This window comes from Cetorhinus maximus, chromosome 34, assembly GCF_964194155.1.
Source record: "Cetorhinus maximus chromosome 34, sCetMax3.hap1.1, whole genome shotgun sequence".
Classification (NCBI taxonomy): domain Eukaryota; kingdom Metazoa; phylum Chordata; class Chondrichthyes; order Lamniformes; family Cetorhinidae; genus Cetorhinus; species Cetorhinus maximus.
The window spans coordinates 10,720,523-10,747,392 of record NC_135912.1 but is presented as its reverse complement, the minus strand read 5'-3'; the positions used below and the strand labels follow the sequence as shown (position 1 = coordinate 10,747,392).

Sequence of the window (26,870 nt, the reverse complement as noted above, 5' to 3'; positions counted from 1 at the left end):
CTTGTTAATCAAGAATCTATCTCACTCTGCCTTAAAAATATTCAAAGGCTCTGTTTCCACCGCCTTTTGAGGAAGAGAGTCTCAAAGATGCGCAGCCCTCAGAGAAAATATTTCTCCTCATCTCTGTCTTAAATGAGCGACCCTTTATTTTTAAAGAGTGACCCCTAGTTCTAGATTTTTGCCCAATGCCCTCTGGTGAAGCAGAGTTTGTACATGTTGAGAAACGCTGGGCACTGTCTGGGTGAGGGTGCGAGGCCACACCGCGTGCTGGTTTCGGGTATCTTTGATGTTTTGGTTACCGCGGCAAAGTAGATTGGTGATGGAGGGCTTGAAGGTGCTGTCCGCCAGCCACCAATTCCTCAGGCTTTCTACCTTGGTCCAGTGGTGAATCCACTGAGTAACCTTTGACTTTGTCTGGTGGTGCTTTCCTGAAAGACTTGATGGGCGTTGAAGCGATGACGAGCTCCATCAGTCTCTCCGCAAGGGCATCGGCATTGAGGTCACACTTGGCTCCTTGGCGCTGGCCCCTGTTTATAAATCGATCGATGCTCTCTCTTGGCTGTTGTCTGTAGGACATGAACTCCAGCCTGTGAATTTGAAAGTGAACTCGGGGACGTTTAGCTGACCTTTGGTGAGTTTGAAGATTTTATCGGGTCCTTTTGGTCTTCGTCAGATAGCCCTGATGAGGTTACACATCCCCTTGCCAAGGGCAGTTGGTAACTTGGTGGCCTGTTTCTCCTGCTCCTGTACCCGCTGCTCCACAAAGTGTAAACGCGTCTTCTGTCTGAAGAGTTGAAATTCTATATGAAGATCTCCTGTGTGCCAGTTCACAGTCAAGATGCTATTCGGCATTGTGATGTCCTTGGCTATGGGCTGCACTGGGTGCTACACTAATGTAGTTGCTGAGTGCTGTGTCTCTGGATGAGAATTTGCACTTGCTGCCTGTCCGTTGTCCCTGCGCTGTCGGAGAACAGATGCTGTGACATGGCATTGCTGTGGGCTCATAACAGAGCGCTGTTAAGAGGAAATGCTCGCTTTTCTTTATGCTGCATTTTTAAAAAATAACACTTTAGATGCTTGGCTTCTTGCCTGGCTTGAAATGAAGAGGAAGAATCTTTAACTTGCAGATCTTTAGATTGCAGAGATTGTGCCTGGCTTCTTGTTTCTATCACAGTGTTGAAACAATGCCGTTTTATTGCTACCACACCTCGATTGTCGGTGAGGGGGAAGCTGGTTTCGGTGCCAAAACTGAAAAAACAAAATGTCGGAACTGACCGACAGTCGTGCTAAGCGTTGACCTCCCCTCGCCCTCTCAGCCTGGGGTCCGTTTGTCTTTTTTTAAACAAACAAACTCGAGGTTCTAGCCTTCACTGTTTGGATGAGCGGTTCAGATAAAACGGAGCCTGCTGTCCAAATCGCTGAGCTCAGGCTGAGGTCTTCACTCACTTCTGAACGCCGATTGTCTGTGGGAACTAGCCTCTGTGCCGAGTGTCAGATGCCAAGCTCTTATGGTTGAAGCACCTGGACTGAGGTTCCCTATGAGAGACTTCCCTTAACATGGTGTGCTTACAGACTCTCCTTCCCTCGGGGAGCCTGCATTGGAGCTGGGGAAGTGGAATCACGACCGTTGAAGTAATCTTCTGCCTTGTGTTCTGGTATCTTCAGAAATTATCTTCGCTGCTGCAAGGTCTATATAAGCAGCCACCGCTGCCACCATGTTATAGTCTCTTACTGTCTGCTGCCTCCACATATGTTGAGGGTCTCAATCTGTCCCTGTGCTATCTATGCTATACAAGATATTGAGACTGACGAGGGTTCTGGGTGAACACAATTACTCGAAGTTTATTACTGGCAGCAACGATATACAGCTCTGCACAGGCCTTTATCCAGCCTGGATCCTCACAGTTACATAGGCTGATGACTTAACTAGGTGCCTGACTCATAACGTATAGAGAAGGTCTTACTGATACAGGGTCATAGACTAGGACAGATTACCCTCCATCCCTACCCCTAGACTGGGTATTTAGACTATGGAGGGATGGAGCTTCTCATTCTCAGGATCAATGTGCGGCTAATTAAAAAAACTCAACATACCCTCGGATGAGACAGTAACATCTGGCCTGTATGCGAAGACAATGTCAACATATTCAAGTTGCAACCGTTCCAGGGAGCCCCTCAGTCCTGAGCAGAAACATAGGTTAATGAGTGTAAGAGCAGACAGCATGGATCACACACATCACTTCACTCAATGTTCAGTATATTAACATCATGGAATGATTCACTCCTGACTGATACTGTGCAGTCTGTATGTTTCTCAGTGTCAGCTCCTGTACAGTCCGTGTGTGTGTGTGTCTCAGTGTCAGCTCCTGTACGGTCCGTGTGTGTGTCTCAGTGTCAGCTCCTGTACGGTCCGTGTGTGTGTGTGTCTCAGTGTCAGCTCCTGTACGGTCCGTGTGTGTGTGTGTCTCAGTGTCAGCTCCTGTACAGTCCGTGTATGTGTGTCTCAGTATCAGCTCCTGTACTGTCTGTGTGTGTGTCTCAGTGTCAGCTCCTGTACTGTCTGTGTGTGTCTCACTGTCAGCTTCTGTACAGTCCATATGTGTGTCTCAGTGTCAGCTCCTGTACAGTCCGTGTGTGTATGTGTCTCAGTGTCAGCTCCTGTACTGTTTGTGTGTGTCTCAGTGTCAGCTCCTGTACAGTCTGTGTGTGTGTGTCTCAGTATCAGCTCCTGTACTGTCTGTGTGTGTGTGTCTCAGTGTCAGCTCCTGTACTGTCTGTGTGTGTCTCAGTATCAGCTCCTGTACTGTCTGTGTGTGTGTGTGTCTCAGTGTCAGCTCCTGTATGGTCCATGTGTGTCCCAGTATCAGCTCCTGTACGGTCCGCGTGTGTGTGTCTCGGTGTCAGCTCCTGTACGGTCCATGTGTGTGTCTCAGTATCAGCTCCTGTACTGTCCATGTGTGTGTGTCTCAGTATCAGCTCCTGCACGGTCCATGTGTGTGTCTCAGTATCAGCTCCTGTACTGTCTGTGTGTGTCTCAGTATCAGCTCCTGCACGGTCCATGTGTGTGTGTCAGTGTGTGTGTCTCAGTATCAGCTCCTGTACATGTAGGGTACACAGTGGGTAAAAGGAACAGTTCACTCCCCCCAGCCCATGCTGTGTGTCAGTTGGCCTGTTGCACTTTCGCCCCTGCAGCAGTGACTGTATTTTATAGAGTGCGTTATTGGCTGCAAAACGCTTGGACATTGGGAGGCGCTCTGTAAATACAGGTTTTTCACGGGATGGAGTTTACCTTCAATGATGTGCTTACGGGAAAGGCCCCTCTCTGTCTCCGCCCTGTGGAAAGGAGAGAGAGATTTATTTTCCACTCAGTGATGCAATGGAGGGGAGGATTCCCGCCATGACCCAGGGGACACAATGTGATGGTATTTGTCCCTCCACTTTGCTCTCCTGCTCCCCCACGCCTGGTCTCATTTTGGCTCCGACCCACTGCCCCAACCGAGCACCCACTCCCATCCCTCATTGGAGCAGCCATTAGCCCCAGTTAGCACAGAAAGTGAGCTGTCCTGCCATACGCCATCCCCTTAGCAAGGGCTATTCAACTGCAGAGGGCATCACACAAGGCTTGACCTGGTGCTCATCCAACAATAGACACACACATACACCAACACATGCACCTCCCCCTCACACACACCCTCACTCACTCTCATGTTCACACACACACACACTCTCATGCTCACACACATGCACACATACCCTCACATATACACCCTCACACACTCTCATGCTCACGGGAACACCCACCCCAGTGCCTACCCCAGTGTTCGCTGTCTGGACATCATTCATACACAGGTTCAGCCTGCACCCTGCTTTTGAAGCTGTGTGTGGGTGGCCTGCAGACACGCGCAGACTGGGGCTGGGCATTAGAGCAGGTGCTTGAGCAGAGGATAGTGCTTTGTACTGTCACCATGATCTGCAGTTCTTGGTTATGGGTATGTGTGTCCTATCTTACCGAGAGAAACTGTACTCTTACTCTGGTACTTGCTTTAGACTAGTTTATTAACAGTATATATAAATATATACAGAGTAGGCATGTCTCTCCTGAGCTCAGAGTGTCCCACCCTCTCTCTCTCTCGTGTCTCACACATGACCGACTGATGTCACTGATACATCAGACTCTACATCACTCACTGGTATGTTCAGTCTATCACCCATTACAGTACAGAAAGGTGGGGTGGGGAGGAATACGAGAACACACAGGGCTAGGGATGTGTGTGTGTGGCCCCTCACATACTCACTGTCCTCCCCAGTACAGTTTGGTGCTGATGACAAAACTGGACCGTCTGTGGAGAAGAGAAACAAAGGGTTAATCCAGAATTGTGTCCATTTATCCACTTTCACCTTGTATCCCTGTGGTCATTTCCTCTCGATTGCCTTCCACTTGCTTCCCTCCTGTTCTTCCCACCCTCCTCCCGCCTTTCCCCTCCCATCCCCACCCCCTTTCCACACCCCATCGCCCTTTCCACACCTCTCCAACATTGTTCCCCACCCCCTCGCCCTTTCCCTACCCCCTCTTTCCCGACCCCTCCTCCTTTCCCCACCCCCTCCCCCTTTCAAAAGCTACAAATATCTCAGCAGGGGGTTCTGAGTTTACAGTACGATTGGCAGTTTTAAGCAGGATTAGCTGAATTTGATGTGGCTAAGGAATAGAAGTGTATTTGTTTTTATAACTGATTCAAAAGCCTCGAATGGGTTTCATGAATGGAAGTTTTTTTTGCTACCAAGCGTGTATGAGTGAGAGCTGTATTAGAGTGTTTATTTTTATCATCTCTGTTTCATGTGCTCTAGATGTGGTTGTTGGCTTCTGGTATGCATGACCTACCTTATGTAGAGAGACTGTAATCTTACTCTGATACTTGCTTTTAACTGGTTTATTAACACTATATGTTAGCTAGGTTACAGAGTAGGTATGTCTTTCCTGAGTACAGAGCTCTCTCCCAGGAGACTGGCACATGACTGCTGATGTCACTGATACATCATTGTCTACATCACTCATTAGCATAGCTACCCTATTAACCCATTACGCTACAACCTCCACATGGCTCTTAGGTGGACAAGTGTCAAGGTGGATGCTGGGTGAATGCTAATGGAGTTGGCATGGGGGTAGGAGAGGCATGGTAATGGGTGTTTTTTGGCATGGAAGTGGCAAGAGGAGTGGATGGGGGGCATGGGGAGTGGATGGGGGGCATGGGGAGTGGATGGGGGGCATGGGGAGTGGATGGGGGGCATGGGGAGTGGATGGGGGGCATGGGGAGTGGGAGAGGGGCCTGTGAGGGGCATGGGGAGCGGGTGAGGGGCATGGGGAGCAGGTGAGGGGCATGGGGAGCGGGTGAGGGGCATGGGGAGTGGGTGGGGGGGCATGTGAGGGGTGAGGACAAGAGGGTCTAACAGATTCTGAAAAAACAGGGACGAGGCCCCAGTGAACCAAGCCTTCAAACCAGCCTCGGTACCTTCCCGCTTACGATCTGCTTCTGGGACTGAGGGTCTGACTTGATGCTGCCCCCAACTCTCCTCAGGAAAATATTGGGCCTTAAAGCGGGGAAACTTCCCAACGCGAGAGCATGCTCCACATTTTCCGTGCTCCCCCAACTCCACCCCATCCCACCAAGCCATCAACCCCCCCCCACCTTCCCAAGAACCCGCCCTCCCCTCTGAATCCCCGGATTGTTCACTGGATTGTGCACAGCTTCCCTGCAAGGTTCGGCCGGAGAACAAATGGCCCCAGAGTCAAAGTGTCCGAGTGATGGGGGCCGCTGGTAATTAAACTCCAAACAGGATGGCGGGAGCCCCTATTTAAATCATCCTTACCTCCAGCCTTTCTTCTTAATGATGTTTCCCAGCGTCACCTCAGCCCTAGAGAGAGAGAGAGAGGGAGGGTGGGAACGAAAATAAACAAATCAACCCTGTGCCCGTGGCACCCACATCCCGAGAACTTATCATTCAAGGTGTCACCTCAGGCCTTCACCGGCTAGACCTGAGAGTTGGGATTGGGGCTCCTGGGTGTGGGAGCAGTGGGAAAATTGGGGTCAGGGTTCGGGTACAGGTGCCCCCGATAAGGACTTGGGCCCCTTCACCCTCCCACCTGCACATTTGCTTCTGTAACTTGGCATCTCTCTTCTGGGCAATACCTGGGGTTGGTTTCCGGCTGTGTTGCCTGCGATGGGGCCTGCTCCCTCGGGACAAACCTGCCTCACTGAAGGTGGAGGGCCTCTAGGAAGCGTTATGGCCCCATATTTGAATACACAAAGAGCCTAACAGCTGCTTAAAGCATGTCCCTCGTTTGTCCTTCCCCTGTATGTTGGTCACGTGCTTCAATATGGAAACACGAGTGACTCACGCCCCCCCATTTGAGGCCTCAGTAGGCCGTGCAACACCTAAAAAGGGCGGGGGTGGAGGGGGTTGTGGTTGGATTTGGGAGGGGCGGTGGGTGGGGTTGGAGTGAGGAGGCACAAGGGGCAATCTATAGGCCTTGGCATCTTACTCTGTGGAGCCTATGAACCCCCGGCACCACCTCTCGATAATAGGAGAGGGATGATCCCTGTGCAGGCTCAAATCCCTGACGGAAAATCGGTGAGAAATCTGCGTGACATACTTGCCCGATGCGTAGATCTCGGCCGTGTCGAACAGGTTGACCCCATTCTCGTAGGCAACAGTCAAGATGTCCTCAGCAGCCTGCGGAGGAGGCCGGAGCCAGTGTGAAGCGTCAAAGAAAAACAGCCGGGCGCACACAGCAGGAAGAACGAGATCGAAGACCATCCCGGGGCCCTCCCAGTGAAGCTAATGAGGTGCTTTGGAATGTGGTCAACATTCCAACGCATCCAGCGGCATTTGTAGGGAGCGAGGGGCGGGGGGATCCCGCTTAACGTTCAGAAAAAAATGAGGAAAATATTTGTCGATGAGAGTCCGGAGAGAGGGCAGGGGCAATGAGACTGGCCAGAGGGCACTGGAGCCATGGGCTGAATAGGGGCGGGTATGTCTATAAATCACTGGAGGTGGCAGGTTGGGTTGCCAACCCTCCAGGGTGGGCCTGGAGTCTCCAGGAATTGAGGATCAATCTCCAGGACACTGCTGTGCCCAACCCTGAAGAAAAATCATCGGGACATTAAAAACGATTGTATTTTTTTTGCCATTTTGTAGAACATTTCCCTTTACCAGGTAAAAACACATTGAAAATGAGAAATAAAGGCTGAGTAGCTGACAGTTAAGCATCATCCAATTGGGCAATGAGTCTTTTTGCTTTCCAATTGGTGTAGGAAGTCTGTGTGTCACCGGGATGGAGCATGGGGGCAAGTCATGTGATGGAACCTCCAGGAATACATTTATTCACAGTTGGCAATCCCAACAGCAGGGCACGTTGAGAAAATGGTTCAAAAAGCACGCAGTATCTAACATTTAGAAGTAGGGGCATAGAGCACAAAAGGAAGAAAATCATGTTAAACTGTATAAAACTCTGGTTCAGCCTCAGCTGGAGCATTGTGTCCAGTTCTGACCTCCACGCTTTAGGAAGGATGTGAAAGCGTTGGAGAGAGTGTGGAAAAGATTCACGAGAATGGTTCCAGGGATGAGGGACTTCAGTTCTGTGGGCATATTGGAGAAGCTGGGACTGTTCTCCTTGGAGAAGAGAAGGTTGAGGGGAGATTTGATAGAGGTGTTCAAAATCATAAGGGGTCTGGGCAGAGTAGATAGGGAGAAACTGTTCCCATTGGTGGAAGGATCGAGAACCAGAGGGCACAGATATAAGGTGGTTGACAAAAGAAGCAATAGAGACATGAGGAGAAAATTTTTCACACAGCGAGTGGTTAGGGTCTGGAATGCACTGTCTGAGAGTGGTTAGGGTCTGGAATGCACTATCTGAGAGTGTGGTGGGGACAGAGTCAATCAAGTGGTTAGGATCTGGAATGCACTGCCTGAGTGTGGTGGAGACAGGGTCAATCGAGTGGTTAGGATCTGGAATGCACTGTCTGAGAGTGTGGTGGAGACAGGGTCAATCGAGTGGTTAGGGTCTGGAATGCACTGTCTGAGAGTGTGGTGGAGACAGGGTCAATCAAGTGGTTAGGGTCTGGAATGCACTGTCTGAGAGTGTGGTGGAGACAGGGTCAATCAAGTGGTTAGGGTCTGGAATGCACTGTCTGAGAGTGTGGTGGAGACAGGGTCAATCGAGTGGTTAGGATCTGGAATGCACTGCCTGAGAGTGTGGTGGAGACAGGGTCAATCGAGTGGTTAGGATCTGGAATGCACTGTCTGAGAGTGTGGTGGAGACAGGGTCAATCGAGTGGTTAGGGTCTGGAATGCACTGTCTGAGATTGTGGTGGAGACAGCGTCAATCTAGCTTTTCAAGAGGGATTTGGATCACTATCTGAAGGAGGAAGGATTTCAGGGAAAGGGTGGAGGAGTTGGACTAACTGATCTGGCCCTGGGGAGAGGGCTGGTACAGACACGATGGACTGAGTGGCCTTGTGTCCTGATTGGCAGAATGGAGCAGCCTGTAATCTATCATCCCCTGGGAGAGGGATGGAGCTGGTTTAGCCCAACAGCGAATCGTATGAAGCACTTACCTCCTCCGAGATCTGGGAGCCAATTGTTACCCAACTTCCTGTAAGGAAATGAACAGGTTAAAATGTTCCGACTTACAATGGAAACTGAGGAAGTGATCTATCTCACACACTGAGAGAAGCCTCCTCTCCCTCAGAGCCTCCATGTCGCCCTAAAACCCCTCCCCACATACCACATCTCCTCCCCCAAGTCCCACAGTTCCCCCCTACCCTCCCCCACCTCTACGCCCCATTCCCCTCCATGTCCCTCCCCTCCCCTCCCCTCCATCACCTCTACTCCCCCATTCCCCTCCATGCCTTCCCCCACCTCCACTCCCCATTCCCCCCCATGCCGCTCCCCTCCCCTCCCCATTCCCCCTCCATGACTCTCCCCACCCCGATCTCCACTCCCCATTCCCCTCCCCTCCCCCACCTCTCCTCCCCACCTCTACTCCTCATTCCCCTCCCCAACCTCTACTCCCCATTCCCTCCCAATGCCCCTCCCCTCCTCCTCCACCACCTCAACTCCCCCATTCCCCCTCCATGACCCTCTCCTCCCCTCCCCTCCCCCACCTCTACTCCCCATTCCCTCCCCATGTCCCTCCCCTCCCCCGCCTCAACTCCCCATTCCCCCTTCATGTCCCTCTCCTCCTCTCCCCCCTCCCCCACCTCTACTCCCCCATTCCCCCTCCTTTCCCCTCTCCTACCCTCCCTCACCCCTTCTCCCCCTTTCGCTGTCCATGCCCCTCCTCTCCATTCCCTCTCCATGCCCTTCCCCTCCCCCACCTCCACTCCCTGCATATTACGCCTACTTCCCTCCCACGACCTCCCCTACCTTCCCCTGCCCTGTTCCTCATAAGGTCAGTCGCGGGATTTTTTACCTCCACCTGAGAGGGCAGGTGGTGACCCAGCTTAGCTGGCGGTGCAGCACTCCCTCAGCGCTGGCACTGGGAGTGCTGACCTGGATTTTAGGCTCGGGGCTTGGCATTGGAAGGCGGTGGCATGAAGGACTGATAGAGGCAGGAGGATGGCCCCCTGAGCAATGGGGATCACTGAGGAGAAGGAATCACAGCTCCTTACACACTCTGGCCGAAGGTGGTTTACCAACAATCGCACAAAGGTTGAGTGAAAATGAATTCTCTCCTCTGCCCAGTCTGATCACTGGCTCTCACAGCCTGATACCCCATCACTCACACTCAATCCCACCCACCTCACACTGCCCATGGTTACTCACCTATTCCCACACAAGATACTCGCAGACCAGATTTCCCCAGATTCCTGCAAAAAATAGAACAATTGATGTGAGTGATCCAGGAAAATCCCACAACAGGAAGATCAACAGCAGCTGGAGGGTTCAAGAACCATTACTGGGACAGTATAGAGGGAGCTTTACTCTGTATCTAACCCCGTGCTGCACCTGTCCTGGGAGTGTTTGATGGGGACAGTGTAGAGGGAGCTTTACTCTGTATCTAACCCCGTGCTGTACCTGTCCTGGGAGTGTTTGATGGGGACAGTGTAGAGGGAGCTTTACTCTGTATCTAACCCCGTGCTGTACCTGTCCTGGGAGTGTTTGATGGGGACAGTGTAGAGGGAGCTTTCCTGTGTATCTAACCCCGTGCTGTACCTGCCCTGAGAATGTTTGACAGTTCAGACTGATCGAAACCCCAGAATGAAGGTCCTTGAGAGACAATGTCCTGCCATGTTGTTCTGTAATGAACAGCCGTGGGAAAGATGAGCGGGGAATCGCTGAGCACTCGCTTCACTCTGGTCTCATGATCAGTGGCACCAATGAGGGACACATGTATTCCTGATGGTTTCTGCACATGACCTCTGCCCTCCAACCACACCCAGCTCATTGCCCTTCGGCCATTGGCTGCCTAACACAGCCATCCTGGCCTGGCCACAGCCAATCAGAATGCAGGCAGACATTTTGTACCTCTGACTGTCGGAGAAGCAGTTGTTTTACCCCCATCACCAATATTTATGAAAACTAACAAAGCAAAGTGTTCAAAAATAACAAACATACAAAGCTTTGTTTCATGTGCTATGGTTTCTCTCCAGTGTTGGTCACAACAGGAGACTCCCCGAGACTGAGGACAATGACTCCTGGTCCCTCCTGCAGAGTTGGCAAACAGTTAGCCTCTCCCTGTCTCTAAGCTGGGAGACTCGACTCAGCCTTTGTCAGGCTGTTGAACTGATATGTTGTGTCAGCACAAGTCAGGAGTGTGATGGAATACTCTCCACTTGCCTGGATGAGTGCAGCTCCCACAACACTCAAGAAGCTCAACACCATCCAGGACAAAGCAGCCCCGCTTGATTGTCACCCCATCCACAAACATTCACTTCCTCCACCACCGACGCACAGTAGCAGCAGTGTGTGTACCATCTACATGATGCACTGCAGGAACTCACCAAGGCTCCTTAGACAGTGCCTTCCAAACCCACGACCACTACCATCTAGAAGGACATGGGCAGCAGATAGATGGGGACACCACCACCTGGAAGTTCCCCTCCAAGCCACTCACCATCCTGACTTGGAAATATATCACCGTTCCTTCACTGTCGCTGGGTCAAAATCCTGGAATTCCCTCCCTAACAGCACTGTGGGTGCACCTACACCACATGGAGTGCAGCGGTTCAAGAAGGCAGCTCACCCCCACCTTCTCAAGGGCAACTAGGGATGGGCAATAAATGCTGGCCCAGCCAGTGACTCCCACCCAGTGAAAGAATAAAAAAAGCCGGAACATTCTCTGCTCCAGTTGGCTTGTCTGTATTCTGCTGGTTGACCCGTGACCTCCTCTGGACAACTCCTGACCTCTATGGTGGGTCCGCAGCATCTCTGATTGGATGTATTTCTGAACATTTTGTCACATGACATATTGGCCTTGGAGAGGGTGCAGAGCAGGTTCACTAGAATGATACCAGAGCTGAAAGGGTTAAATTAAAGCAAGATTACACAAGCTGGGGTTGCATTCCCCGGGTTATGGACAATTAAGGGGTGATTTGATTGAAGTTTTTTGGATTTTGAAGGAATTTTGCTGGGGAGAAACGTTATCTCGAAGTTTGGAGAGACCGGGATAAGGGGACAGAATCTTCAAATTCGTGCCAGGACGATGTGGAGAGGAGTTTGGAAACGCCCCAGAAGGAAAAACAGTAAAAACCAGGGAAGAAGAAAACTGGTCCGAACTGGTCTTGTGCAGCTTAAAATGGAACACCAGTAAAACTGGGAAATAAGAGCACTGGTCCGAACTGTTTATTCCTCCTGGGGCTTCTTCACTTAAAGAGGGGGGGTGGTGATTGAGGTTTGGAACTGAGTCCCACAAAAAGCAGTAGGTGCTGTGGGGGGGTGTCAATGAATCACTTTCTCAGTGAGAATAGGTTTATTTTTCTAGACAGAAGTGTGTAGTGATCCAGATTCAAGGCAGGTGGGTGGAGTTAGGATTGGCCATGACCTGACTGAATAGTGGAGCAGGCTCGAGGGGCTGAATGGCCTCCTGCCTTTAACTGCCCTGCCCCTCAATCCCGCCATTGGTCACCTGACAAGCCCTTCCTCAGGGAGCTCCGCCTGCCCACAGCCAATTGGAGAACGTACAGGGTCTTCATCACCTGATTGGCTGACTGTCGGCTGGCGGTCAAACAGCCTGTTCTCCTCCTTCAGCTGCACTGCTTCCACCCAGCCAGTCCCGGTGCTGCTGAGTCTCGAGCCCAATGGCCTGGACACAGGAGTCTAGTGCAGTTGGCTTTATTTGATCCCATTGTCCTGGAATTAAGTCGGATGTGGGAAGTGTTTCCGAATGGGTTGTGAGCTGCAGTTGGAATCCCTCCCTTCAGTCAGGCTGCTGTACACCTGAGACATTGATCTTCCTCTAGGACGTTTAGGCCTTGTGATGTCTCGGTGCTCGGAGGATGTTCCTGAACCATTGAACAGGTCAATGGTCTGTCCGGCTAGTGCCAGTGTCCCGTGTGGATCGAGTGATACAGCGATCACTTAGATCTTTGACCCGAACAGTGACATAATCCAAGAGGTGTTAATGCTTTGATCTAGGACGTGTCCATGTGGTTGTGTATTTGTCCTTCTGACGGAGGAGTGTGTTTGAGGCCACGCTGAGCACAGTGTGTCAGGCAGAGGCACCATTTATATTGGCTTTTCCCACCCTGTTCCTCCCAGTGGTTCTACTCCAGACACCAGAGTCACGGCCAACCCTGGCATTAAAGACCCCAGAAGGGTGACCCCTTTTTATGGGACGGTGGTGAGGGCTTCATCACATCTTCATTGGGGTCAAGGGTCAGGACATGAGTACTGATGGCGGTGACATATTGGTTATGGCTGAGCTGTAGGTGAAGCATCGTCAGTCTTTCATTTATACAACTGGGGGCTTCTGGCAGTGCAGTCGGGATACTATTCCTGATGGTGAGGCTAAATCCATAGGCATGCGGGTCACTGTCACTTTGCCCTCCTGTTGAAGGTGTATCCTCCTCCTTGTTCATTCAGCTGTCCCTCTCCCGGAAGGTGGCTCTCACTGAGGGCAGTGACGCCAATTTGGAGTCTTGGTAGGTCATGTGATGCGATTGGCGTTCCTCTTTCCGGACTGCCACTCTCGAGGTTATCCATGAATGTTCTAACATTCTAAATTGCAAAATTTCGAGTTGTCTTTCTTTGACCAGGAGGATAGTGACCCCGCAGGGTGTGGGTCCTGAGCCAGGAGAAAGCAGGGCAGCTGATTTAGAGAGCTGCTAGCCCCTTCCCCATTCGGGGCGAGCAGAAGCAAACTGCTCAGTCAGTGCAGAGTCTTGACCAGGGACGCCTGGGTTCACAGCCCTGTCCCTGTCACCGATCCTCCATCGCCACAGGACTTGGAAAACGGACACTGGTAGGAGATTGTCTGTGACCCTGGTTAAGGCGAAGGATCTTGGGGAATCTTCATTCCTCAAACAATCGTGACGGGTCAGTGGTCAGATAATCGTGAAAGGTCAGTGGTCGGATTTCAGTGACTGGTCAGTGGTCGGATTTCAGTGAGGGGGTCAGCGGTCGGATTTCAGTGAGGGGGTCAGCGGTCGGATTTCAGTGAGGGGGTCAGCGGTCGGATTTCAGTGAGGGGGTCAGCGGTCGGATTTCAGTGAGGGGTCAGCGGTCGTATTTCAGTGAGGGGTCAGCGGTCGTATTTCAGTGAGGGGTCAGCGGTCGGATTTCAGTGAGGAGTCAGTGGTCGTATTTCAGTGTGGGGTCAGCGGTCGGATTTCAGCGTGGGGTCAGCGGTCGTATTTCAGCGTGGGGTCAGCGGTCGGATTTCAGTGAGGGGTCAGTGGTCGGATTTCAGTGACGGTTTGAGACATGATGTCTGGGACCATCTGTCCACTGCAGCTTCTTTCTGCCTTTGGATCCTGTAAGACACCCAGTCTCCCTGTCTCTGTTTTACTTTGGAGCCTGTAAAGACACCCAGTCCCCCCGTGTCTGTTTTACTGTTCTGGACTTGTCGGTCGGCACTTTCTCTGGCCCGACCTTCACTGAATCCAGAATCACAGGCTTGTTACAGAGCAGATGGAGGCTTTGGGCCCATCGTGTCCGCACCAGCTCCCCAAATGAGCTGCTCACCCAGTGCCATTTCCCCACCTTCACCTTGTAACCCTGCACATTCTTCCATATTTCAAAACAGTCTAATCCCCTTTGGAAAGCCATGATTGACCCTGTTTCCACCACACAGTCAGACAGAGCATTCCAGATCCTAACCACTCGATTGACCCTGTCTCCACCACGCTCTCAGACAGTGCATCCCAGATCCTAACCACTCGACTGACCCTGTCTCCACCACACTCTCAGGCAGTGCATCCCAGACCCTAACCACTCGATTGACCCTGTCTCCACCACACTCTCAGGCAGTGCATCCCAGACCCTAACCACTCTGTGTGAAAAGTTTCTCCTCATATCACTTTTGCCTCTCCGGAATGCAATCTCTTCCCCCTGATCTGGCAGCGCTGTTACACAGTGATCTTCAGCCATGTGAGTGAGGCGAGCGAGTGGAAAATGTGAAATTGTCCATTTTGGCAAGAAGAATAAAAAAGAAGCTTCTTATCTAAATGGTGAGAGATTGCAGAGCTCTGAGGTTCAGAGGGATCTGGGTGTCCTAGTGCATGAATCACAAAAGGTTAGTATGCAGGTATAGCAGGTAATTAGGAAAGCTAATAGAATGTTATCATTTATTGTGAGGGGAATTGATTACAAAAGTAGGGAGGTTATGCTTCAGTTGTACAGGACATTGGTGAGACCACATCTGGAGCATTGTGTACAGCATTGGTCACCTTATTTAAAGAAGGATGTAAATGTGTTGGAAGCAGTTCAGAAAAGGGTTACTAGACTAATACCCGGAATGGGCGGAAAGGCTGGACAGGTTAGACTTGTATCTGCTGGAGTTTGAAAGAGTGAGGGGCGACTTAATTGAAGCCTTTAAGGTCCTGAGGGGTCTTGACAGGGTGGATGTGGAGAGGATGTTCCCTCTTCTGGGAGAATCTAGAACTAGGGGTCACTGATTAAAAATAAGGGGTCGTTCATTTAAGACAGAGATGAGGAGAATTTTTTTCTGGGAGGGTTGTAAGTCTTTGGAACTCTCTGGAAGCAGAGCCTTTGAATATTTTTAAGGCAGAGCTAGATAGATTCTTGATTAACAAGGGGGTGAAAGGTTATCGGGGGTAGGCAGGAATGTGGGGTTGAGGTTACATTCAGATCAGTCATGATCTTACTGAGTGGCAGAGCAGGCTCGAGGGGCCGAGTGGCCTCCTCCTGCTCCTAATTCATATGTTTGTATGAGTGAGTGAGTGAGTGTGAAATGAGTGCGTATGGAGTGAATGAGTGCGTGAGTGAGGAATAAGTGAGTGAGTGCGTGTGTGAGTGAGTGAGGGTTTTGCAGAGCTGAGAGCGGACATCAGGGTTGAACTGATTATCATCACACTCGAGGTGGTTTTTAAAAAATTTTTATTTTTAATTTTTGATTTTTTTTTTATCGTGTCCACTCGAGGTGGTAAGAGACAGAATAAAGAGCTGAGCCTGAGCTGGGAGGAGCCCAAGGGGAATCTGGTGGGACTGTGGTGAGTGGAGGCTGTGAGGATCTTGGATATAATATTCTATTCTGAGATTCCCCTGGGGAACGATGAGGCTAAAGACATCATTATCAAAATACACAGTTAATATTCAGAATCTTTCACTGACTGACTCTATTCAGGCTGGTAACCTGAACCTACTGTCTGAATCTGAGGAAACAGAGTTAGAATCATCAATAATCAGGACTGCTTTTTAATTTAATGTGTCAAAATTCCTTTAAATTTCATTTGATTTGTGACTATTCTTTATACATCTTTACAAACGTAGCACTTCTCATCTCTTTAATATGCCAAACTTCTGTAATTGGTTAAATGTAAAAGGGGTAAATCCAGCTTGGCAGAGAAAGGTTGAAAGTTCTGTTGAACTTTTCATAAGGTCAGTGTCCCAAAATACTTTAACCCTGAATTAACACTTACTGCATGGGGAGGAATAGAGGAGCACGTATTGGAAAGGGGGTAAATGTATGGGGGAAACCCCACACTGCCCCAAAACCCCATCTCCCCAAAACCCCACACTGCCCCAAAACCCCCCTCTCCCCAAAACCCCACACTGCCCCAAAACCCCATCTCCCCAAAACCCCACACTGCCCCAAAACCCCACACTGCCCCAAAACCCCATCTCCCCAAAACCCCACACTGCCCCAAAACCCCTCTCTCCCCAAAACCCCACACTGCCCCAAAACCCCTCTCTCCCCAAAACCCCTCACTGCCCCAAAACCCCTCTCTCCCCAAAACCCCACACTGCCCCAAAACCCCTCACTGCCCCAAAACCCCACACTGCCCCAAAACCCCACACTGCCCCAAAACCCCACACTGCCCCAAAACCTCTCTCTCCCCAAAACCCCATGTTGCTCAAACACAACACTCCCCAAATGCAACCACTCAGCAAATTGGACACTCCCCCAAACCCGACACTCCCCCAGACCCGACACTCCCCCAGACCCGACACTCCCCCAGACCCGACACTCCCCCAGACCCGACACTCCCCCAGACCCGACACTCCCCCAGACCCGACACTCCCCCAGACCCGACACTCCCCCAAAACCCGATCCCAAACCCAACAGATCCCAAAACCCTACACACCCCAGGCACATTTTTCCCCTTCAATGTAAATGTACCAATCATACTCAAGGGTTTCTGAAACAATAATATGTGTTCTTTATTTGAAGATAAAATTATTGACGGATAATGTTCACTAAGCATAGTACACCTAATCCCTAGCCTGCTGCTTCCAGACTCCCTACTGGACATGGGCTTAATACATCACATCTAGTCAATGTGGGACTGATTGACAATAATTTAAGATTTGTACCCATAAGGGTCCATGCACATCGTATCACAACATACCCCTTTTTCTAACTGAAGTTTTTACCCTGTAAAACATCTGTTTACATGACAACAAAGTAACATTGTGTCTGAATGGACTTTAACACAGAGCAATAGATTCGCAAGCCTCCGAAAAGTATTGGTGGATTGCTGATCTGTCCTGACTTAGTGATGGTGACCTGTGCTGGAGGCTGCTGTATGTTAGGGTTGCTGTATTTGTGTTGCATCTTAGACCATGTTCTGATTTGGCATCTGTTACATTCCACTGTTACGCCATTTGCTGTTCATACCTGGTATGATCTTGGCTCTGGGCACATGCTGGAGATGGCTGCTGGATTCCAGGCACCAGCAGCCGGGTGTTGTACTGGAATCTTCTGTCCGATGCTTAGGTTGGGTAACTCATTACCCATATCCGGTCGGGGGCATCTTTCATCTTCCCCCGCTTTTCAATCAAGGCACGCGTACTCCTGGGAGTATCGCCAAGTGATGACCATGGACGTTTGTCCAGACTCCTCTGCTGAATAGCAATTCTGCAGTGGCTCCGCAGCGCATGGAAGTGTGCACATTTAGAATGGGTGTACATATCCTATCCCAAACAGCGCAGTGTGGCCTGTTGGTTGATATTCCGTGTTGCAAGGTTAGGATGATCACCTCCCAGTATAAGCAGAGGTTTTCTGACGGTGGTCCTCACCATTGTCTTGGTGATACTATGGATGGTGACCAATGATGCACACTGGGCAGGCCTGTGACCACTGGACCTGTGACATATACAAAGTGAAATATCTGGGCTGGCCAGGATGAGTTTTTAGTCGTGATATCTGAGTGTAACGGGATGGAATCTCGGGGCCATTGTACACGGCGAGTTTGGCAGTGGCTGGATGAGTCATCGTGTGCCACTTCTGTGGGTCCGTATACCATTTCACTGTGCCAAGCGGAAGGACGCTTGCACCTGCACCAGTATCCAGTTTTGTATATAGATTTATTATGCTGACCCATCATCTGTGGGACTATAATCTGGACGCGACACTCCCCCAAAACCCCCACAAAATCCCCCCAAGACCCCCACACTCCCCCAAGACCCCCACTGTTCTGTTGGTGTCGCTGTGCCAACACATTCTTTGATGTTTACCGTGTGAACAGCGGCTCGCTTTGAGTGTCGATGGTCCGATCATTCTCATCATTGGACCCTATTGGACCAGGCATTTTGTGGATCTTATCTTGACACTATTTGGTACGTGCTCTTGGTTGTTTAGAATGCTGTACCCGCCTGGCCTCTGGTTGTGGCTCCTTATAATGTCAAACCGCTTGTTTTGGCCTTTGCTTTCAGCTTTGGCAATTCCAGGGTCCTCTGGTACCACATGCCTTGCACATGGCATTAAAAACTGGGCAATTTCTGGGTGCCTGTATGAGGCCATACTGCCCGTACTGCTTACTAGCCTTGCCTGCATTGGCTATCGTGCCAATGGTGGACGATTTACTCATAGCCTGTAGATTCCGTCCACCCAATAGCATGGCTTTGTACTTGCATCCGCTTTGCAGTAGTGCTTCCATGGTGTAACCACTGGATTGGCCCAAGATATCTTTTTGGACTTCCATTGGGGTGAATACCATCACAAGCTCACTTATCCTATTGGCTAACCCTGCTGGCATGAAGTCACAGTCACGGCCCCTTGTCTCTGCATCTACTTATAGATTGGCCAATGGTCTCTGGATTTTGCTCCCAATGGGACTTGAATTCCAGACAGTGTATTCAAAAGCTGAGCTTCACTCGTAATTGATCTCCGAGGGTTGACCATATTTTATCTGGACTTTTTAAGATAGTCAACAGATAGACCTGATTTATTCAGCCTGTGGAGGCCTTCATTGCCTAGAGCAATTTTAATTTGAATGACTTATTTATCTGGCTCAGAAATATGGAGATCCTGAAGTCACAGCTCAACATAATGTTGGGATAAAGTAACTTCAGATACTGCAGAAAAAAGAGATATGTCAAAGCTTTTCGTCTTGCACTCTTTTCATATAGAGTATAAATTGTTGTTTTTCCCATATATTGATATTCTTGTGAAGTGACCTGATGAGTCCAAGATGAAAAGCTTCAACATGTTTCTTTTTTCAGCAATACTCATGTTCAGTACTATCAAATGATTATTTAAATTCAGATAGGCGATCTGTTACTTTCCAATTGAGAGGTATTGGAAACTATGTGCTCATTTTGTAGCTTTTAGCAAGATTCTTAATGCTATCTGGAGCTTTTGACAGCTATTCAAGTTTCTTCCAGCTCTTCTGGGATTTATTTAGTTCTGAGTTGCAGTACCTTTGGTGGCCACTGCCATAGCTGGTCATAAGATACTGCTTGGCTAAAATGGTGGTGCTGTTGAGCTCTTTCTAATTTTTCCTGGTTTAACTCTGAGCTCCGCCCATTAAACAGTGATTTTAGACAGGATATTGGCTGTAGGACTTCCAAAGCGAAAACAATCAGCGAGGAAAGCTTTTTTTACAGTCTTCTCCTATAGTTGTTAAGAGCTGCTGCTAGATAAATTCTGCTTCCATGCCCAGTTTGCATTATTTGGCTTTGGCTGTAATTAATTCCCCTGCCTATTTGAAGTTGGGCATTTAAAGGGGATATTTCAGAACACAGAATAGATACGTTCCAATGAGAAAGAAAAATACCAAGAGGAGGACCCACTAACTTTTTTACTTAACCACGGATAAAGAAAGTTTCAAGCTTAAAGAAAATGCATATAATTACGCAAAGATGGGTGGCAGGTCAGAAGATTGGAAAGAATATAAAGAACAGCAAAGGAATGACAAAAAGATTACAAAGGAAGGAAATATTAGAATATGAGAGAAAGCCAGCAAGTAATATAAAGATAGACAGTAAGAGTTTCTATAGATACTTGAATAAGAGAAGGGTTGACAAAGTGAGCGTTGATTTTAGAGAAAGTGAGCATGGGGAGTTAATGATGGAAAATAAGGTGATGGAAAATGAATTGAATGGGTATTTTGCATCAATCTTCACTATAGAGGATACAAGTGACATCCAAGAATTAGCTGTAAACCGGGAATGGTAGGGAGGAAGGAACTAAGGAAAATTACAATCACCAGGGAAGTGGTACTTAGCAAATTGTTGGAGCTGCGGACTGCCAAATCCCCGGGTCTTGATAGACTTCATCCTAGGGTCTTGAAAGAAGTGACTAGTGAGATAGTTCATGCATTTGTTTTAATTTTCCAAAATACTCTAGATTCGGGGAAGGTTCCATTAGATCGAAAAATAGCAAATATAACTCCTATATTCAAAAAGGGAGGGAGACAGAAAGCAGGAAACTATAGGCCAGTTAGCCTCACATCTGTCATTGGGAAAATGTTCAAAGCTATTATTAAAGACGTTACAACAGGGCACCTGGAAAAATTCAGGGTAATCAGGCAGAGTCTACATGGTTTTGTGAAAGGGAAATCCTCTTTAATTAATTTATTGGAATTCTTTGAAGGAGTCACATGTGCCATGGATAAGGGGAAACTGGTGGATGTACTGTACTTAGATTTCCAGAAGGCATTTTATAAGGTGCCACATCAAAGATTATTGTGGAAAATAAAAGCTCATGGGTAACATATTAGCATAGATACAAGATTGGCTAGCTAATTGGGAACAGAGGATAGCCATAAATGTGTCTCTTTCTGGTTGACAGGATGTAATGAGTGGTGTGCCACAGGGATCAATGCTGGGGCCTCAGCTTTTTACAATTTATATAAATGAAGGGATTGAAGGTATGGTTGCTAAATTTGCTGATGATACAAAGATAGATAGGAAAGTAAATTGTGAAGAAGACATAAGGAACTTACAAGGGGATATAGATAGGCTAAGGAAGTGGGAAAAGATCTAGCAAATGGAGTATAATGTGGGAAAATGTGAAATCATTCATTTTGGCAGGAAGAATAAAAAAGCTTATTATCTAAATGGTGAGAGATTGCAGAGCTCTGAGGTGCAGAGGGATCTGGTTGTCCTAGTGCATGAATCACAAAAGGTTAGTGTGCAGGTACAGCAGGTAATTAGGAAAGCTAATAGAATGTTATCATTTATTGTGAGGGGAATTGTATATAAAAGTAGGGAGATTATGCTTCAGTTGTACAGGACATTGGTGAGACCACATCTGGAGTACTGGTGTACAGCATTGGTCTCCTTATTTAAGGAAGGATGTAAATATGTTAGAAGCAGTTCAGAGAAGGTTTACTAGACTAATACCAGGACTGGGCAAATTGTCTTATGAGGAAAGGCTGGACAGGTTAGGCTTGGATTTTAGAAGAGTGAGAGGCGACTTGATTGAAACATATAAGATCCTGAGGGGTCTTGACAGGGTGGATGTGGAGAGGATGTTTCCTCTTGTGGAAGAATCTAGAACTAGGGGTCGCTGTTTAAAAATAAGGGGTCGCCCATTTAAGACAGAGATGAGGAGAAATTTTTTCTCTCAGAGGGTTGAGAGTCTTTGGAACTCTCTTCCTCAAAAGGCGGTGGAAGCAGAGGCTTTGAGTATATTTAAGGCCGAGCTAGATAGATGCTTAATAAACAAGGGGGTGATAGGTTATCGGAGGTAGGCGGGAACGTGGGGTTGAGTTTACAGTCAGATCAGCCATGATCTTATTGAATGGCAGAGCATGCTCGAAGGGCCGAGTGGCCTCCTCCTGTTCCTTATTCATATGCTCGTGTGAGACCATCTGCAGTTTCTGTTCCTGCTTAAACTTTGCAGCAGTTAGACTTTTACTAATTAAGCTCTCCCAGATTTGAACAATCTTTCTGGCACCCAATGCCTGCTACCTGGAGCAAGGTGCGATCCCAGAATGGAGAATTCCTACAGAATTTCAGAATCACTTACACATGGTGAGGCTTGATGGTTTTTTCACCTTCTCACCAGTCGCTTTTTCTGCTGGGTGTGAAGGAGTTGAGGTTTGTTTTCTGCTCAGTCAAATCTTCAAAAAAATGTGCTGCTACCCTGTCACCATATTACATTTATCTTTACTTTGGGACAAATGTACCAATCATACACAAGGATTGTTGGAGCAATAATGTGGGTTCTTCATTTGAAAATAAGACTATTTACGGATAATGTTCACTGGGAGGCTAAGTATAGTACATCTAATCTGTACCCTGCTGCTTGCAGATTGCTTACACGACATGGGACTAAAACATCACTTCCTATTGATGCGGTATTTATTGACAATAGTTTAAGATACGCTCCCTCAAAGGTATCTGCACATAGTATCACAACAACCCCAAAACCCGACACTGCAAAACCTGACACACCCCAAAACCACACACCCTCAATATCACTACACGACCAAAGCCCAACACACCCCAAAACCTGAAATCTCCGAACCTGACATTCCCCTAAACCTTCCATTCACCCCCAGTAACCTTGCCCACCTCTCCCACTCACACATGTTAATTTACCTTTGCCCGTTCCCAAACTCCTGAGCACAAGACCCAACTCTCTGGATGAAAATGCCAGCCCTCTCCACTCTCTCCTTGCAACTCACACCCACTGGCCATAACTATTCTCTGTGCTGCCTCCTGTAGTTGAATAGTCGAATGACCAGATCTGAGAATAGTGAGGGGGGGAGGGGTGAGGGTGGTGGTTGTTAAAGTGTGGTCCAATCAGGCTCACTGTCCGGTGTGATCATCCCCGTCCCCTATCTTCTATCTGTTTGTTCTGAGGAAATATTTTGCAAATGTGACAATTAACCTTTGTCTTCAGATGGAGAATGAGCATTTGTCACCCGTTTCTCTGCTCCCCTCAGTAGTCATTACCTCTACCCTTCCACAAGCTCCAGCCACCGACTGCAACCCCGACCAATAGTCATGACTATTCGACAAAAGGGGGCATCGCACCCGCCGCCACAGGAGTCTCACCTTCCTCAAAGTGGTTCTACAGACACTAATTAAGCTGAGGAATCCTGCCTGTGTTTTCCAACCTGCTCACCCATCCCCATAACCCCCTGCACCAAACCTCCAACCCAAGAGGGCGCCGAGTCCAATTGCTCCTGCCCTACTACCGACTGAGATGAACAATTCAGCCCAGAGAGGGGATGGCGATAACATAATTATAATTCAGCACCACACTGGTACCTAATGTGGCATTGAGGTGGCCTGGGGTTCGGTTTTTGATGCCAAGTAACATTACGCCTGGCTAAAGATTCATTATTATCTTATTGTTTTGTGAGGGGAATGACTGAATAGTTTTCTGCTTAATTTTGACTGCCTTTTATTCACTTTTCCTGACCTGTGAGGGGTCACTGTGGTCATCTAACCCTGTATCGTATTGGTCACCTTCAGAGGTGAGAGGTGAATCTCACAGAATTCCTCTCTCGCAGAGATTCCATGTTTAAATCCCATTTTTGGCTATCGTAACAAGAAAAAACTTGCATTTATATAGCGCCTTTAACATAATAAAATATCCCAGGGCGCTTCACAGGAGCGTTATCAAATGGAATTTGACGCCAAAACACATAAGGAGATGATAGGGGGCAGGTGACCTAAGAGGTAGGTCAAAGAGGTCAGTTTTAAGGAGGGTCTCAAAGGGGGAGAGAGAGGTGGAGAGGTTTAGGGAGGGAATTCCAGAGCCCAGGGCCCCCAGGCAGCTTAACACCCAGCCGCCAATGGTGGAATGATGGGAATCGGGGGAGCACAGAGATCTCGGAGGGATGGAGGGGGTTACTGAGATGGGGAGTAAGGGGTTGGTGCAAAACCACAGGAGGATTTGAAAACAAGGATGAGAATATTAAGATCCAGGTGTTGCTTGACCGGGAGCCGGTGTAGGTCAGGGAGCACAGGGGGCGATAGGGGAGCAGGATTTGGTGAGGGTTTGGACACGGGCAGCAGAGTTCTGGATGAGCAGAGGCTGGAAGATAGGTGGTTGGACAGGAGAGCAGGGTAAGACTGAAGAATGGAGGGGGAGCACATTGAAGCCACAAAATAGGCTGCTGGAGGTGGATGGGGAGCTCTGGGTCCGGGGCTGAGGGAGAGAAAATTACAGCATTTAATTACAGGGAAATTTGATGGGGCCTTTCCTCTCAATCATTTCCATATCTTTGTATTTTAATTTTTGCACTAATTGATGAACAAACTGCAGTCCCAATTTCCATATTACTAAAAGGATATGAAAGTATTGAAGCTGGTGCAAAAAAGGTTTACAGGAAAATCCCAGAACTGAGAGGTTATAACTTATCAGGAAGGTTTGAACAGGCTGGGTTTCTTTTCTCTCGATGTGAGAAGGCTGAGGGGTGACCTGATCGAGGTCTTTAAAATTCTGAAGGGGTTTCGATGGGGTAGACGTAGAGAAGATGTTTCCAATTGGAGGGGGGACCAGAACTTGGGGCCATCAGTATAAAACAGTCACTAATAAACCCAATGGGGAATTCAGGAGAAACTCCTTTACCCAGAGAGCGGGGGGAATGTGGAACTCGCTCCCACAGGGAGTGGTCGAGGTGAATAGTATCGATACATTTAAGCGGGAAGCTGGATAAACACATGAGGGAGAAAGGAATAGAAGGATAGGCTGATAGGGGGAGATGAAGAGGGGGGGGGGTGGGAGGAGGCTCGTGTGGAGCAGAAACACCAGCACGGAGCAGATGGGCCGAATGGGCTGGAAATCAAATGCAGTTCTATGTAATAGTAAAAACAATAATTTGCATTTATATAGTGCCTTTAACATAGAGGAAACGGATATCTAGAGAGAGGAAATTTGGAGGGCTGGTTGATGGTGGCAGACGAAAGCTTGGCCTAAGAGATGGGCTTCTGAGGAGGATCTTAAAAGGAGGAAAGGGAGATGGAGAGGTTTAGGGACGGAATTCCAGAGGGTAGGGCTCTAGCTGAAGGCACGGCCGCCAATGGCGACTGAAGACAGGAGGTAAATAAGAGGGCAGGAAAGGTGAGTCACTGCTGGTTGACTCGCCATCACCATCCTTACCTGTACAACATGCCAGTCTGCTCAGCGACGGTGTCATCCAGTGATAGCTGGCACTCCTGGAGAAACATCTCCAGCCTTTGATGCTCCAGGGCCTTCTTGGCCTCCTCAGTGAGGTCTTCCTGCTGCCCAAGGTTCCTTCCCATGGCCAACTTGATGGGTGGCCCCATGCACTTGGGCTTCTTGTTGTTGTTGAGGCCGTAAAGCTCCTCCACCGAAAACTTAGCCCGTCCGGCAGCTGCCCCACCCCCGCCACCCCCGCCCGACCTCGAGCCCACCATGGGTACTCGTCACTCACCCCCCCGCACACTCATGTGCTGGCACGTGCTGAGCTGAGACGACACTGCCTGTATCTCCAGTGCTGGCCGCACATTCAGGAGGGAGAGCTCTCTGTCTCACCTCCGCCAGCGACACTGGCAGCTCCAGCACACAAGCCCTGCTTATAGTAGCAGTGAAATTTGAGGAGCTCCTCAGGCAGGATCAGCAAAAACCCAAATTAACAGGTGACAATGAGATAATAGAACAGAAAGAACACAGACAGAGGGCTGCAGCACCCCTCTATGTACATGACTCTCATCCTAATTTGCAAACAAATTATATTAACTTGATTCATGTCCAGTAGCAGACGATTTCAAATAGAAACCTGCTGCCTTTTTAAACTGCTCAGAATGTATGGAACAGTGGAGGGAAAGCTCCCTGTCTCACCTACGAGGGAGCTCTACACTGTATCTAATCCCGTGCTGTACCTGTCCTGGGAGTGTTTGATGGGGACAGTGTAGAGGGAGATTTACTCTATATCTAACCCCGTGCTGTACCTGCCCTGGGAGTGTTTGATGGGGACAGTGTAGAGGGAGCTTTACTCTGTATCTAACCCCGTGCAGTGCCTGTCCTGGGAGTGTTTGATGGGGACAGTGTAGAGGGAGCTTTACTCTGTATCTAACCCCGTGCTGTACCTGTCCTGGGAGTGTTTGATGGAGACAGTGTAGAGAAGCTTTACTCTGTATCTAACCCCGTGCTGTACCTGTCCTGGGAGTGTTTGATGGGGACAGTGTAGAGGGAGCTTTACTCTGTATCTAACCCCGTGCAGTGCCTGTCCTGGGAGTGTTTGATGGGGACAGTGTAGAGGGAGCTTTACTCTGTATCTAACCCCGTGCTGTACCTGTCCTGGGAGTGTTTGATGGAGACAGTGTAGAGAAGCTTTACTCTGTATCTAACCCCGTGCTGTACCTGTCCTGGGAGTGTTTGATGGGGACAGTGTAGAGGGAGCTTTACTCTGTATCTAACCCCGTGCAGTACCTGTCCTGGGAGTGTTTGATGGGGACAGTGTAGAGGGAGCTTTACTCTATATCTAACCCCGTGCTGTACCTGTCCTGGAGTGTTTGATGGGGACAGTATAGAGGGAGCTTTACTCTGTATCTAACCCCGTGCTGTACCTGTCCTGGGAGTGTTTGATGGAGACAGTGTAGAGGGAGCTTTACTCTGTATCTAACCCCGTGCTGTACCTGTCCTGGGAGTGTTTGATGGGGACAGTGTAGAGGGAGTTTTACTCTGTATCTAACCCGTGCTTGAATGTCACACTGGATGTCTAAATGAGGACTGTTTTTCATTCCTTGTGAATTATAATGTTCAGTTGTAAACACAGAATTGAGCGAGGGGTGTGGGAATGCTCAGTGTACTGTTGCAATTGGCAGAACCTGTTCTGAATTTGTGCCTTATGACTGTACGAACAAACAGTAATGTTAAGCACATACATTATCCTGTTGATGAACAATAGGTTATTGTTCTGGCTAGTGGGCGGGGGTGGATGAAAGAAAACACTTCCTAAATAGGATACACAATTAAACGTATCCGCTGACAAGCTGAATAACATCCGAGTGTTTGTTTCAGTCAAAAACTCTATCCCAAGCTC

The 26,870-nt window shown here is 48.9% G+C and overlaps 1 protein-coding gene across 1 annotated transcript in view; it reads right to left on the bottom strand.

Moving 5' to 3' along the window:
* The window catches only part of LOC144671721 (voltage-gated potassium channel subunit beta-2-like), a 50,008-nt gene extending 24,766 nt beyond the window's left edge, over positions 1-25,242 (bottom strand). The window contains exons 1-8 of the mRNA XM_078533733.1: positions 24,965-25,242; positions 9,823-9,866; positions 8,613-8,650; positions 6,650-6,729; positions 5,866-5,910; positions 4,296-4,340; positions 3,290-3,333; positions 2,095-2,181 (exon numbers count right to left, since the gene is read on the bottom strand). Of these exons, the coding sequence (XP_078389859.1) occupies positions 2,095-2,181; positions 3,290-3,333; positions 4,296-4,340; positions 5,866-5,910; positions 6,650-6,729; positions 8,613-8,650; positions 9,823-9,866; positions 24,965-25,242 (661 nt within the window). The remainder of the gene's footprint in view (positions 1-2,094; positions 2,182-3,289; positions 3,334-4,295; positions 4,341-5,865; positions 5,911-6,649; positions 6,730-8,612; positions 8,651-9,822; positions 9,867-24,964) is intronic.
* Positions 25,243-26,870: the final 1,628 nt, after the last annotated feature.